The following is a 14,859-nucleotide window of genomic DNA, read 5'->3' as shown; positions in this document are numbered from 1 at the left end:
TTTGCGAGCAAGGCGGACCTTTTCTTCCGCCTCCCGCGAAGCACATCGGGGCCAAATGTCCGTACGCTCGCCCACGTCACTCCAATAAAGGATGAGAGCCGGCACTTCCGCCCATTAAAGAGCTGTAATGGGTGGCCATCTCACACTAGCGTGATTACTGTTGTTGTAGTAGCAGAACTTCGGCCATTGGCAAATACTTACATCCAACCCTCCTATTGTAATCGATGACACACGGCCGCACATATCCTCCAGAGTTTGAATGGTTTCTTTCAGTTTTGTCCGATCTGTCTGGGATGGAATTAGTACTATAAATCGAATGAGCCGGATGCGCAAGGGCTCCTCAGGCTTGTTCCAGAAATGTGAAAGTGAACTTGGGGCTCTTATCCGACGACAATTGACTTGCGGCACCCCGTGTTAACCTCACCACTTCGTCAAGATATACCTGCCGCCAACTTATTCCTGCCCAGGTTGGTGCGTGGATCGGTAAAAAGTGTGCGACTTTGGTCAAGCGACAGCGAATCACACCAGATTTGCGTCGTGTCCCTATCGACGATTGGTAAGCCAACAATAAATCCATAGATATGTCTCCCATTTCAGACCGAAGGTTTAGTAAGCCTTTGGAAGCTTTCCCTGCTGAAACCGAGTCGCTCTGCTGTCACTTGCGACAGGTTCAAAACACTTCGCCACGAACGCCGAATTATCAGCCTTCATTCCCGGCCACAATAGAAGTGCTCTCAATGCATAGATACATCTTGGTTGCCGCCCGCTCGCATCCGGTATGGAGACCGTGGGCTTCTGCAAATCAACGCGCGAAGCTTTCTCTTCTAGGGCACGCACCACGGTTTCGAAACGGGCGCGCAACGGCCACACTAAAATCGCCATCTTGCTCCTTCGTCAATTTGCGCCGCACTCCTTTGGAGACTCGGAATCCGCAGGCTGCAACTGTTTGATCTCTCCAATAAGTCGGTTGATATCGAGCGCCATCAGCTGAGCCGGGACCTCGAAGGCATCGACCATTCGAGGTCCAGTCGCTCCATTTCATCCTAGGGGGTGTTTGCCCCTGAGGTAACATCAAAAGCGAGTCTTCGTCCGACTTCCGCTAAGCGCATCCCGACCAGCATTGCTTTTGCCGGGGTGGTAGAGAATATTGACACGTAATCCTTTAATCTCAGCCACCGCGTTGTCGCATATTCAAGCTCCTTTTGGGGTAAATTAGATATTTTCAAACTTTGTTTGTGATTCGGGTGTAGATCTCGCAGTGTGCACCGTATAGGGAGTGCCTCACAACTTCGGCATAAAGATCACCGCCGCTAACCTGTTTACATACTACATATTAGTCCCTCTAAGATTACCGAAAGACAGCAAAGAACCAACAAGGGACGGTTATCAAAATGGACTGGTACGCCAGAAATATACACCATATGTTTCTAATGCAAAAATTAGTTCTGTAGTTTACATGCAATACATTCAATGAAACCTATACCATCCCAAGTAGGGTGATTTTGGTTACGAAAAATGAAGATAAATGCAGACCTTTATTAGGTTAAATTTTAAAAGCGGTTTAAAAGTATGAATTGCTCCTATGAGATGGGTAAATAATAAAAGGTAAGTTTAGATTTAGATTTGACAAAGTCTTATAATATAGGTTAGAAATGCAAAATAATAAAAAGCTTTTTGTCTTCTCTCTTTGTTTTTCTTTTGATTCGAGCCGTGTTTGTAAATTTAAAACAAGTATGTTTGGAGAAGTATAAAGTAATTTAATAAGTAAGTCTATTATGAGATTTAGTATTTGTCTTTCAATGACTTACTAAAATTTGTTGCGATGCTAAAAAGGGGTACGATTAAAATGCTTAGAGATATAAGTGATGGTATTAGCATTAAAGAATTCTTCTTTTAAGAGGTTGAGGAGGTTCGTATGAGAGAATCTCTAAAGAGGTTAATGGTATAAAGTTCTCTGTCCTAGAGTGTTTATAATACAAAAGATTAGTTTCTAGAAATCTATGCAGTCTCTATGGTAAAAAGTCTTTTAAAAACAACGAAGAATGTACTAATAAGTGTGCCAAGGGATGATAGCATAAAAGGATTGTTGAAGTATTAAAGGTGAAGGACGTTCTTATGTCAAAGGTGTCTTCGACTGTAATTTCCAAAAAGCTGCTTTTCCAATATGACGATATTGTATCGCCAGTTAAATTGTCTTGGCTTGTAGTATTTTCACATAGTCTGAACTGTCTCATACAAATACCGGTTTTAATGTTTTAAAATGATCATCTAAAAAGGTGTTTTAAAGTGGGAAAGACCCCCTCCTCTTTCTAGAAACGGTGTTCAACACGTGTATAGCAACACTGGACCACATTTTATCTCCGCAGCAACACCGGCACATTTGACAAAGATTATTCCCCGTGCATGCTGATAAAACAGCATTCACTGGTGATCCATTACGTTAAACGAAAAAGCACCGGTATGGCCGTGTTGGAACCCTAGTCTTCAAATACGCAACACTGGTGTATTGAATATTATTTCTCTCATAGTGGTTGTATGCAAGTTTGCTTCAAATATCAAGCATACAAAGTGTTTAAGAAATAACAAGGCCGTTTGTGTATTAACTATCCCGTGTTTATCAGTGTTACGTTTGCATGGGGTACAAGTGAGATAAATATTCAATGCACGTTTGGCCTTTCACCAAATAGGCCATTAGATCGTGGAATGAAAGCCTTTAGAGCGTAAATGAAAGCGTCAATAGCCTATTTAGTCCTGATATTTGGCAATCCTATGTAGTCACTAAAATTTTTCATTTTACGCCTATGGGTGATTAGGAGCAGCGACAATATCCATGGGGATTAAGTCCGAAGGAAGATTAATCTTTAGGCAAAATACTGCAGGGTTTAGTTTTCATTTCCAGATCTTCTTCTTTCTTTTAGCCAGAGTAAAAGTGGCAATCGGCCAGTATGTTATTTTCGGCTCTAATGAATAAACCTTTCGCTATCAATCACAAAAAGGGTCTCTTTACTGTAGTCCGGTCTTTCGGACCTGATTAAAAAAAAAAAAAAAAAAAAAAAAACAGAAAAAAACAGGGAAAATTTCCAGAGAAAAGTGGAATATCAAAAGAAGAAGAAAGAATCTGGAATATGAAAACCAAAGAAAAAATTGAAAAATGAAAAAAGAAGAAAAAAGAAGAAAAAATCAAGAAAAGAAAGAAAAAATCAGAAAAAAAAAAAAGAAAAAAGAATTAACCCGCTGTGATTCTTTCACAGGCAAAAATAAGGGTTTTTAGTTAGGACTTTTTCGCTAATCAGTTTTTATTTTGCAGTCTTTCCTTTTTTAATCACCTTTGATCCAACTCCACCACCAGTCCAAAAGAAATTTTTGGCCTCCACCAAGCAAATGAAAATTCAACACGTGGCCTCCATTTGGACAAACAATGAAGCAACACGTGGACACCACTCGTGCACCAAGTCCACCAAAAATTCCAAGGGCCCCGCCACTTCATTCCATCCTCAGAAAACTTCCACGCCCATAGTTTTTTTTTTTTGAAAAACTTCGGGCCCCGCATCATCATGACGTCCTTAAACCGTTCCCTGAGTACCCACGGTTTTATTGAAAACCAGGGGCTCCCATGGTTTTCCTCCACCACTTCTACGCTTCCTTCGGCTATAAAGGAAGAACCCCCTCCTCCTCTCCAAGCAGGATAAGGAGATAGCGCAGATAGAAATCAAGCAAGCTCTCTCCAAGCATTAGAGAAAATCCTACTTAGTCCCTGCCTTATGTAAAAATTGCGCTGAAGCTAAAAGGAAGATCATTTCGACGACAAGTGAAGAATGAAGCTAGCCTCTTGTTAAATATAGCATCCCAGCTCCACAAATAAATCCCCAATGGCTTTTATTTTCCTTCCCTTCCTATAAAAATTTATCTTTTTCTCAACTGCATTCTGGCGTGAAGAGTCTGTACAAACAAGTCCTTTCTTTCCCCCAGGGAAGTCCCGGAAGGGAAACCTTCTAGCGTTGTGATGTAAGTTTTATCTCTTGTTTAATATTATATTTCTCGAACTCTTCTATCCATGGCATTTTCTTTGCCCCATGATTCCCTTTCCTTGGACTCTTAATGAAAATTTATGGGTTCTCTCTGGATAATTATTTCAGCTTAAGCAAGTGTAAAGCATAAATGCTTGGCAGATTTGATAAGAGAAAAAATGCTCTGTAATTTTCGCCATTGATAGCCAGAGGTGCTTTGCGGCGTTAGAGCGAGGTTCTCTGAAAACTGTACGCCAAGAGGGTCTTGTGCACCAACACTGTGTCTTAAGTGGTGTTATCCACATTAGAAAATTAAATTTCATCATAAGTCCGAGTATTAGGAAAAATTGTATCATCGAAAATTTAATGAGATAAAGAGTTTTAGAAATATAAAAAACATCTGAAAAAATTTTTATCCTGATTTCTAGAAGGGAGTACCAGACGGGACCTACTTTAAAAAAGATTTGGAAACTTAGTTTATTTTCTAAAAACGGAGATTTTAAATTTGCACTTCATCCTATTTTTATTCATACTACAAATATCTTTCAAGACATACATTATTTTCTTTCCGTTCCTTTTTTACTGTGAACTGTCCATCAAACAATCTCATCTAAATATCCACCTATCCATCCCAACTAAATTAATATTTAATAACGACCAACATCGTTTCCGCCTACAAACACACTTTAATTTAAGTTTTTAAAAAGCTTTCTCTTAAAGAAAAATTAAAAAAGATAAAAAAAAAAAACGAAAAATCACCGTGCATACCACCTTGCGTAATTAGCACTAATTACGCCACTTAAATTTTAGACCGAAAAAATTTATAAAAAATCTTAAAAAATCAGAAATATTTAATACCCAAGAAATATTTCTAGCTATATCAGAAAAATTCTCAAAAAATACCCAAAAAATTGTTAAAAATCCAACTTTCTCTTTCTTGCACTTATCCTTTTTTAATCGGTATTTTCAAATATTTAATTTTCAGTATATTACATAATCTGACCCAACTCTACTATTTCCGCATAATCCTAAAAAATCCCAAAAAATATTTTAAAAATCTCTTTTAGGTTTTTGCTTCTTTCAAAGGTTTGTTTTTCCTCATACCTTAGGGTTTTCATAAATAGACTAGGGTTTTCTCCATACTTCCTAGGGTTTTATTCTAAGGGTTTTTATAACAACAGACTTGTAGTTTGTGTTTAAAAATCATTTCCGCACCCTCTTCTAAACACCTTCTTCTAAACCCTAAACCCTAAAACCTTAAGCTTGGAACTAGCCAAGCCTAAACTCTCTAGCCCCCTGTTGTTACCTTCCCCCCTGTTTGGTATCAGAGCCAAGACTTTCTTGGTACACTAAGACTAATTAGCTTTATCACTTAGTTATTTTAATAAACTTTTACAATCAATTCAACAGCCTCGTTTTCTTTTAAACAAGACAGAGAAAAGAAACGAAGACAAATCTTCCTTTAATACAACCACATTATTGATAATAGTGAATACAACCACATTATTGATAATAGTAAATCTTTTTTAGATTTATCCTCAATGCAACCACATTATTGATTTTATGCCAAAAAGAAAGGCTCCAGATAACAATATAGATCAACTTTTCCGTAACATCACAGACCAACCTTTTTCCCTAACAACTTTCATTTTAACCTTACTTCTCTTAGGATTTCCAGAAGACATCATATATAATATTTTAGATATATTAATAATATATTGGGAAACTTTTGCCCCATACCTTATTACTTGGCCTTTTCGATATATTGGAAGAAAATAATAATTTTATTCTAAGACTCTCAAAACTGGATAAAGACATAGCATTATTTTTACTAAACGAATCAATCTTTAGATTCCTTTTAGTATGCTTGTATTATCTCATTGAACCAATTCTAGACTTTCTTTACACTCCCTACCTTTTACAAACTTTTATTATAAATTCTTTATCTTTAGGAGTTCCACTCCATATTTTAATTAGCATTATACACCTTATATATCAGCTTTGGGAAATAGACCCTTTTCTTGTATTTCAAATCTTTAGACAATAATTAACACACTGGCTAATCAAGACAAAGACGAAATATTGCCAGACTACGAGGAATACGAAGCCGATAATAACGACAACGACAACGAAAATTTAAGACAATCAGAAGACAATAACAATAGTGACGAAGACAGTTCAGACTATAGTGAAAATACTACAAGCCCAAGACAATTTAACTGGCGATACAATATCGTTCATATTGGAAGAAGAAGATTTTTGGAAATTACAGTCGAAGACGCTTTTGACATAGACGCCTTCACCTTTAATACTATGGGCCGTTTAAGGAAATATCACAAGTTAGTTAGGACTATACGTGCTAACTAACTTGTTAGCACTATACTGCATGGGGTAAATGAAAATTAGTGAAGTTTCACCAGCAGTAATCGGCCCGTGATTGCCTGGCCTCTAAACACGGCCTGGCCTTGATATAGTGCTAACAAGTCCCCATAGGAGCGGGTTTAAAGATCCCCATAGGAGCGGGGATTAGCACAAGTTTTATCAAGGACTTCAACGGCCGCAGTATTCTCCTCCCAAACCACCTCTTCCTTCGGCTATAAAGGAAGAACCCCCTCCTCCTCTCCAAGCAGGATAAGGAGATAGCGCAGATAGAAATCAAGCAAGCTCTCTCCAAGCATTAGAGAAAATCCTACTTAGTCCCTGCCTTATGTAAAAATTGCGCTGAAGCTAAAAGGAAGATCATTTCGACGACAAGTGAAGAATGAAGCTAGCCTCTTGTTAAATATAGCATCCCAGCTCCACAAATAAATCCCCAATAGCTTTTATTTTCCTTCCCTTCCTGTAAAAATTTATCTTTTTCTCAACTGCATTCTGGCGTGAAGAGTCTGTACAAACAAGTCCTTTCTTTCCCCCCGGGAAGTCCCGGAAGGGAAACCTTCTAGCGTTGTGATGTAAGTTTTATTTCTTGTTTAATATTATATTTCTCGAACTCTTCTATCCATGGCATTTTCTTTGCCCCATGATTCCCTTTCCTTGGACTCTTAATGAAAATTTATGGGTTCTCTCTGGATAATTATTTCAGCTTAAGCAAGTGTAAAGCATATATGCTTGGCAGATTTGATAAGAGAAAAAATGCTCTGTAATTTTCGCCATTGATAGCCAGAGGTGCTTTGCGGCGTTAGAGCGAGGTTCTCTGAAAACTGTACGCCAAGAGGGTCTTGTGCACCAACACTGTGTCTTAAGTGGTGTTATCCACATTAGAAAATTAAATTTCATCATAAGTCCGAGTATTAGGAAAAATTGTATCATCGAAAATTTAATGAGATAAAGAGTTTTAGAAATATAAAAAACATCTGAAAAAATTTTTATCCTGATTTCTAGAAGGGAGTACCAGACGGGACCTACTTTAAAAAAGATTTGGAAACTTAGTTTATTTTCTAAAAACGGAGATTTTAAATTTGCACTTCATCCTATTTTTATTCATACTACAAATATCTTTCAAGACATACATTATTTTCTTTCCGTTCCTTTTTTACTGTGAACTGTCCATCAAACAATCTCATCTAAATATCCACCTATCCATCCCAACTAAATTAATATTTAATAACGACCAACATCGTTTCCGCCTACAAACACACTTTAATTTAAGTTTTTAAAAAGCTTTCTCTTAAAGAAAAATTAAAAAAGATAAAAAAAAAAAACGAAAAATCACCGTGCATACCACCTTGCGTAATTAGCACTAATTACGCCACTTAAATTTTAGACCGAAAAAATTTATAAAAAATCTTAAAAAATCAGAAATATTCCCACGAGTCTTTTGCTACCCTTGTCCAGAGTAGCCGACATATAGTTTCCCCTCTGTGCATTTTTCTATTAGACTTTTACTATTTGCAAATAGTAAATATATAAAAAAAAAAAAAAAAAATCCCACGTGAAGCCTCTGTATGCATAGTTATCGTGCATAGTAACTTCACTAATTTTCGGCAGCAACATTTCCAGACAGAAAAATTACTAGAAAATCCAGAAAAATCTTACGAGTATTTTGCCACACTTCTTCAGAGTAGCCGATATAGTGTCTCTCCTGTAAAAATCTTTCTTCCCTACAAATCACTATTTGCATAGTAACTTTTTAATAATTTATTTACGTACGCATAATTTCTACTTAGCAAATATCACCCTCGTCTATCACCGTGTTGGAAGCACGCACCGTGTAATGGGTCTTCAAATAAGAAAAACAGAATTACTATAAACACGGCCAGAAATTTCTCATATTTGTAGTATGAATAAAAATATCCTATGTGATGACCCTTGTCTATTATCAATAATGAATTTTAACACGATGTTGGTCGTGTTTAAATATGAGAAAAAGTTACTATGCGTGGTGTCCACGTGTTGCTTCATTGTTTGTCCAAATGGAGGCCACGTGTTGAATTTTCATTTGCTTGGTGGAGGCCAAAAATTTCTTTTGGACTGGTGGTGGAGTTGGATCAAAGGTGATTAAAAAAGGAAAGACTGCAAAATAAAAACTGATTAGCGAAAAAGTCCTAACTAAAAACCCTTATTTTTGTCTGTGAAAGAATCACAGCGGGTTAATTCTTTTTTCTTTTTTTTTTTTCTGATTTTTTCTTTCTTTTCTTGATTTTTTCTTCTTTTTTCTTCTTTTTTCATTTTTCAATTTTTTCTTTGGTTTTTTCATTTCCAGATTCTTTCTTCTTCTTTTGATATTTCCACTTTTCTCTGGAAATTTTCTGTTTTTTCTGTTTTTTTTTTTTTTTTAACAGTGTCCGAAAACGCGGACTACATAAAGAGACCCTTGTGATTGATAGGCGTAAAGGTTTATTCATTTAGAGCCGAAAATTAACGGCCCCATTGCCACTTTTCTCTGGCTAAAAGAAGAAGAAAGAATCTGGAAATGAAAACTAAACCCCATGCAGTATTTTGCCTAAAGATTAACTCTTCCTTCGGCTCTAATCCCCATGGATATTCTCCTGCTCCTAATCCCCATAGGCGTAAATGAAAATTAGTGACTACATAGGATTGGCAAATATCAAGGACTAAATAGGGCTATTGACGCTTTTCATTTACGCCTCTAAAGGCTTTCATTTCCCGATCGTATGGGGCTATTGGTGAAAGCAAACGTGCTTGATATTTATCTCTTGTGACCCATGCAAACGTAACACGATAACACGGTGATAGTCTAATACAACACGGCCTTGTTTATTTCCTTAAACCTTTGTATGCTTGATATTTGAAGCAAACGTGCATACACCCTATGAGAGAATAATATTCAAATACACCGTGTTGGCGTCTTTGAAGACTAGGGTTCCAACACGGCCACACCGGTGCTTTTTCGTTTAACTAATGGATCACCGTGCATGCTTTGTTCTACCAAGCATGCACGGGGAATAATCCTTGTCAAATGTGGCCGTGTTGCTAAAAATGTGGCCGTGTTGCTAATACACCGTGTTGAACACCTTTTTCTAGACAAGGAGGAGGGGGTCTTTCCCCTTTAAACACCTTTTTAGATGATATTTTAAACATCTAAAACCGGTTTATTTGTTGAGACAGTTCAGACTATAGTGAAAATACTACAAGCCCAAGACAATTTAACTGGCGATACAATATCGTTCATATTGGAAGAAGAAGATTTTTGGAAATTACAGTCGAAGACGCCTTTGACATAGACGCCTTCACCTTTAATACTATCAACAATCCTGTTTATGCTAATCATCCCATTGGCACTTTAGTACATTTTCGTGTTTTAAAAACTTTTTACATAGAGACTCATAGATTTCTAGAACTAATCTTTTGTATTATAAACACTCTAGACAGAGAACTTATACATTACCCCCATCTTTTAGAGATTCTCTCCATACGACCTCCTCAACCTCTAAGAAGATTTTAATGCTAATACCATCCTTATTTCTCTTAAGCATTTTAATCGTCCTTTTTAGCATCCAACAAATTTTAGTAGTCATTGAAAAGAATACTAAATCTCAAATAGACTTACTTAATAAATTACTTATAAATACTTCTCCAAACCATACTTGTTCTTTTTAAATTTACAAACACGGCTCGAATCAAAAGAAAAACAAAGAGACAAAAAGCTCTTTTATTATTTGCATTTCTAACACTATATGATAAGACTTTGTCAAATCTAAATCTACCTTACCCTTTTATTATTTACCATCTCATAGGAGAATTTCATACTTTTACCGCTTTAAAATTTAAGCCTAATACAAAGTCTGCATTTATCTTCATTTTTCGTAACCAAACCTTGGGAATGGTATAGGTTTCATTGAATGTATTGCATGTATCTAAGAAGCTAATTTTTGCATTAGAAACATATTGTGTATATTTATGGGCAGTACCGTCCATTTGGATACCACTTGTTGGTTCTTTTGCTGTCTTTCGGTAATTTAGAGGGACTAAATCTGTATGTATTAAACAGGTTAGCGGCGGTGATCTTTGCGCTGAAGTTGTGGAGGCACTACCTATACGGTGCACACTGCGAGATCTACACCGATCACAAAAGTTTGAAATATCTATTTACCCAAAAGGAGCTGAATATGCGACAAAGGCGGTGGCTAGAGCTATTAAAGGATTACGATGTCAATATTCTCTACCACCCCGGCAAAGCAAATGTGGTCGCGGATGCGCTTAGCAGGAAGTCGGCGAAGAACCTCGCTTTTGATGTTACCCAGCAAACACCCCTAGGGCTGGAAATGGAGCGACTGGACCTCGAAGTGGTCGCTCCTGAGGTCCCGGCTCAGCTGATGGCGCTCGTTATTCAACCGACCTTATTGGAGAGGATCAAACAGTTGCAGCCTGCGGATCCGAGTCTCCAAAGGGTGCGGCGCAACATTGACGAAGGACAAGATGGCGATTTTAGTGTGGACGCCGGTGGCGCGCTCCGGTTTCGAAACCGGTGGTGCGTGCCCGAGAATGAAGAGCTTCGCGAGTTGATCTTGCAGGAAGCCCACCGGTCTCCATACGCGGATCACCCGGGCGGCACCAAGATGTATCATGAGTTGAGAGCACTCTATTGGTGGCCGGGAATGAAGGCTGATATTGGGCGCTTCGTGGCGAAGTGTTTGACCTGTCAGCAAGTGAAAGCAGAGCGTCGGTTTCCAGCAGGGAAGCTTCAAAGCTTACCTATTCCCGTCTGGAAATGGGAGGACATATCTATGGATTTTATTGTTGGCTTACCTCGCTCGATAGGGGGACACGACGCAATCTGGGTGATCGTGGATCGCTTGACCAAGTCAGCACACTTTTTACCGATCCACACCACCTGGGCAGGAGATAAGTTGGCGCAGGTATATCTTGACGAAGTAGTGAGGTTACACGGGGTGCCGAAGTCAATTGTGTCGGATAGAGACCCCAAGTTCACTTCACATTTCTGGAAAAGCCTGCAGGAGGCCCTTGGCACACGGCTCGATTTTAGTACTGCATTCCATCCCCAGACAGACGGACAAACTGAAAGAACCATTCAGACTTTGGAGGATATGTTGCGAGCGTGTGTCATCGATTACAAAGGAGGTTGGTGTAAGTATTTGCCAATGGCCGAGTTCGCCTACAACAACAGTTATCACGCTAGTGTGGAGATGGCACCATTCGAGGCTCTTTATGGGCGGAAGTGCCGCTCTCCCATTTATTGGAGTGACGTGGGCGAGCGTACGGAATTTGGCCCCGATGTGCTGCGGGAGGCGGAAGAAAAGGTCCGCCTTGCTCGCAAACGGTTGCTCACGGCGCAATCTCGACAACAGAGCTACGCAGATAGGCGCCGACGAGATTTAGAGTTTGCGGTGGGCGACCGCGTCTTCTTGAAGGTCTCGCCTATGAGGGGTGTAAGGCGATTTGGAGTTCGAGGAAAGTTGAGTCCCCGATATATTGGCCCCTATGAGGTCTTAGAGCGGATTGGGACGGTGGCTTATCGGCTCGCGTTGCCGCCGAAACTTGCGGATGTGCACAATGTATTCCACGTCTCCAATCTTCGCAAGTACATACCTGATCCCGAGCACGCAATGTTGTATGAACCGCCGGAACTTCAGGAGGACCTGAGCTACGAGGAGTTTCCGGTTGCAATTACCGCTCGTGAAGTGCGCAAGTTGAGGAGTCGAGAAATTCCTTATGTCCGAGTCCGGTGGAGCAATCATGATGATCGCGAGGCCACCTGGGAGCTCGAGGAAGAGATGAAGGCGAATCACCCTCACTTGTTCGAGGATTAAATCAAGGTATGAGCCTAGAGATTGAAGTTCTACATAAGTTCGATAGTATTGAGTTCGTTTCGAGGACGAAACTCTTTTAAGGAGGGGAGGATGTAAGGTACCGGACTTCTAAAACAATGAAGTTACGGTGTACATTTGAATGATTCCGGTGAGGTTGCGGTGGAATGTAATATACCGGATTTTAAATATAAAAGTGAAATATAGGTTGGGAATGACCTGTGCTGAAATCGGGATGAAAACAGAAGATCTATAATTTTCTGTTGGAAACGGGACAGAAAAATTAGCAGAAAATGCACAGTCTCAGAAAATTATGAAAATTGGAGGATATGTCAGAAATATTTTTATGAGGCTAGATTTAAGGTTTCATATTTTTCTGACACCCGTAGAGTGAGAACTAAAATCCGAAAGCTATCTGATAAAGATTGCAGTTCGGTACAGTTTTCGGTGACCAAATAGGGTCGAAACTGAAATATTAAAATTTCTTTGGACTCGTTAAGTGAAACCGAATATGACTGTCAAATTTGAGCTCAAACGGATGTTCAGGGAGTTCCGGCGAAAGATATCAGATTTGGAACTGCCTGGAGTGAATAGTGTTCTTGGATAACTTGGAGGCCAAGTTTCCTATATGTATATATATATATGAAGGACTTAGCCTTTTCTCTCTTTCCCTCACGCACACAACCAAAGAGAAAGATCTCTCCCTCTAGCAATTTCTCCACCAAAGAGAATTAGAGGTGGATTTGGAGAAGAAAAAGCTTGCTTAGAGGTGAAGCTTTCTTTTCTTCACCATTGGCTTGGAGAGAGCTTGGGTTTGAGAGGTAAGCTTTGATAGCAACAATGGTAGATTGCTAAGTAGTGATTTATATGCCTTAGAAATGGGTTTAGTGAAACTCCTAGATGCTAAATAGATGGTTGATGCTCGAATTTAGAGATCAAATGATGAATTCTTGCAAAGTTGCATCTTTGGGCATCAAAAGAGGGGTTTTGCTTGTGAGGGGTTTTGATCTAAATTGATCATGTATAAACCTAATTGCTAGGTTTTCTGACGCATTGGCGAAGTCGGTTCGGCGATACGACGAGCGTACGCGGAGATATTAAAGAACGAAGCCGTTAAGGTACAGATTGCCGTAGCTTGCGGCGAAAGCTTCCAAAAATCACGAAATCGGAACCCTAGCCTCGTGATAGCGATAAAAGGTGGGTGGTGTCCATCCCGAAGCAATCGGGCTCCCTTTTATGTCTAAGTTTTATATTGATCAAATTGCATATTGACATATTGACATCTTGCATTATAGGGTGATAAATGATGGTTTGGTCCTATACCTTGCATGTTCTTTGGTAGAATAATGTATTTGGCTTAGTACATATATCTAGCATGCTTGAGGTTTATATATATGATGTGGAACCCTATAATGAGATGATAAGTGTGGATGAGAATTTAATAATGCATTGGCTATTGCATTGGAAACTTGTAAAAAACGAGTGGCATCTAGTTGATAGTAAACAAAAGAACAAGTGACATATGTGAGTCATAGTGTATATGAACCTATGGACTATATGATGATTGTAACCCTAGAGGATAGGGTATTCTCGAGACGAGGATTGGATCATGCTCACGGTCTGTTTTAAATCTTGTGATGGAAGCCCCACACAAGTAGTGCGCTCCGGAGTTGGTCACGTGGGATTGCCGATTTCGGGTCCCAAGGGATTGCCTATTTGGCCCCGCCAGACGGTCTCGGGTCCGTAGTGTGAGTTAATTCTCCCTACGTGTCGAGATGGCTAGTGAGCTGTAGGCTCCTTCAGGGAAGCCACGAGATTAAGAAACAAGTAAATGAGATTGATGAACGAGTAAATGGCTTTACTTTTGGACATGGTAATGGGTTAGTTGCTTACCTATTTCATTGTACATGCATTCATATATTTATGATTGGGCATAGTAGAGTACCTTTACTTCTGTCATTTGCCGCTTTCCTTATCTATCTATCTATCGATTATCTACTTGTGCCCAACTTGGACCTAGTGGGGAGATCGGTGGAGTCGGCGGCCGAACCCACTGGGAACTAAGGAAGTTAGTTCTCACCCCCATTTTACTACAGGGCCGAGCGCGAGTTCACACGGCGAGGATCGCGGTAAGGGCTTAGCGCCCTAGTTGCATTAGTCTACTTTCCTATTTCTGCATTAGAGTCACCTTATATACATTGAGAGTAGATGATGTATAGGTTGTGAGCTATTTTGGGATGAATGTAAGCTAATGTTTATATTTTGGAAGATGTAAGCTTTATCTTATGTTTAGAAGCTTAATGTATAATCAAATTGTATTATAAAGGTTGAATGAATGTAATAGATAGCATCTTCTCTCTTTATGTACTTGTATATATTTTTATACTAGTATCTTGCTCTTAGTTGTTGCACTGGTGGTGCTTCTTGATCGTGTATTTATGAATTGATTCCTGGGTAAAATTCTTATACATGATCTGTTGGTTAGCCTTGGACGGACAGGGGAGGTTCTGTCCGTTCGGCGTCTGTTCGACGCGCCCGGGCCGGACCAAATTGGTAGCGGTCTCGGGGCGTGACAGATAAAGTGGTATCAGAGCACCAGAGCAAGTAAAGAGAGAGTTTAGGAT

General features: G+C 39.3%; 1 protein-coding gene across 1 annotated transcript; it reads right to left on the bottom strand.

The window, feature by feature from the left end:
• Positions 1–10,531: 10,531 nt before the first annotated feature.
• LOC109704844 lies at positions 10,532–12,015 on the bottom strand. The gene is made up of 4 exons (XM_020225630.1): positions 11,993–12,015; positions 11,906–11,916; positions 11,217–11,399; positions 10,532–11,106 (listed from the first exon to the last, which is right to left on the bottom strand). The coding sequence occupies exons 1-4, from the start codon at positions 12,013–12,015 to the stop codon at positions 10,808–10,810; spliced, it is 516 nt and encodes a 171-aa protein (XP_020081219.1). The 3' UTR covers positions 10,532–10,807.
• Between the last annotated feature and the right edge of the window lie 2,844 nt (positions 12,016–14,859).

Source organism: Ananas comosus, unplaced genomic scaffold (genome assembly GCF_001540865.1).
Source record: "Ananas comosus cultivar F153 unplaced genomic scaffold, ASM154086v1, whole genome shotgun sequence".
NCBI classification, from domain to species: domain Eukaryota; kingdom Viridiplantae; phylum Streptophyta; class Magnoliopsida; order Poales; family Bromeliaceae; genus Ananas; species Ananas comosus.
Note: the sequence above shows the minus strand (reverse complement) of the source record. Positions and strands in the feature narration are given on the sequence as shown.

What these genes read in the sequence shown, in the direction of transcription:
- LOC109704844 (XM_020225630.1), bottom strand. Translation starts at nt 12,015, where the DNA reads ATGTACTTGCGAAGATTGGAGAC. An exon ending in GTGTCCCCCTATCGAGCGAG is followed by an intron (nt 11,107 to 11,216) that starts GTAAGCCAACAA and finishes ACTTGCTGACAG; the next exon opens with GTCAAACACTTCGCCACGAA.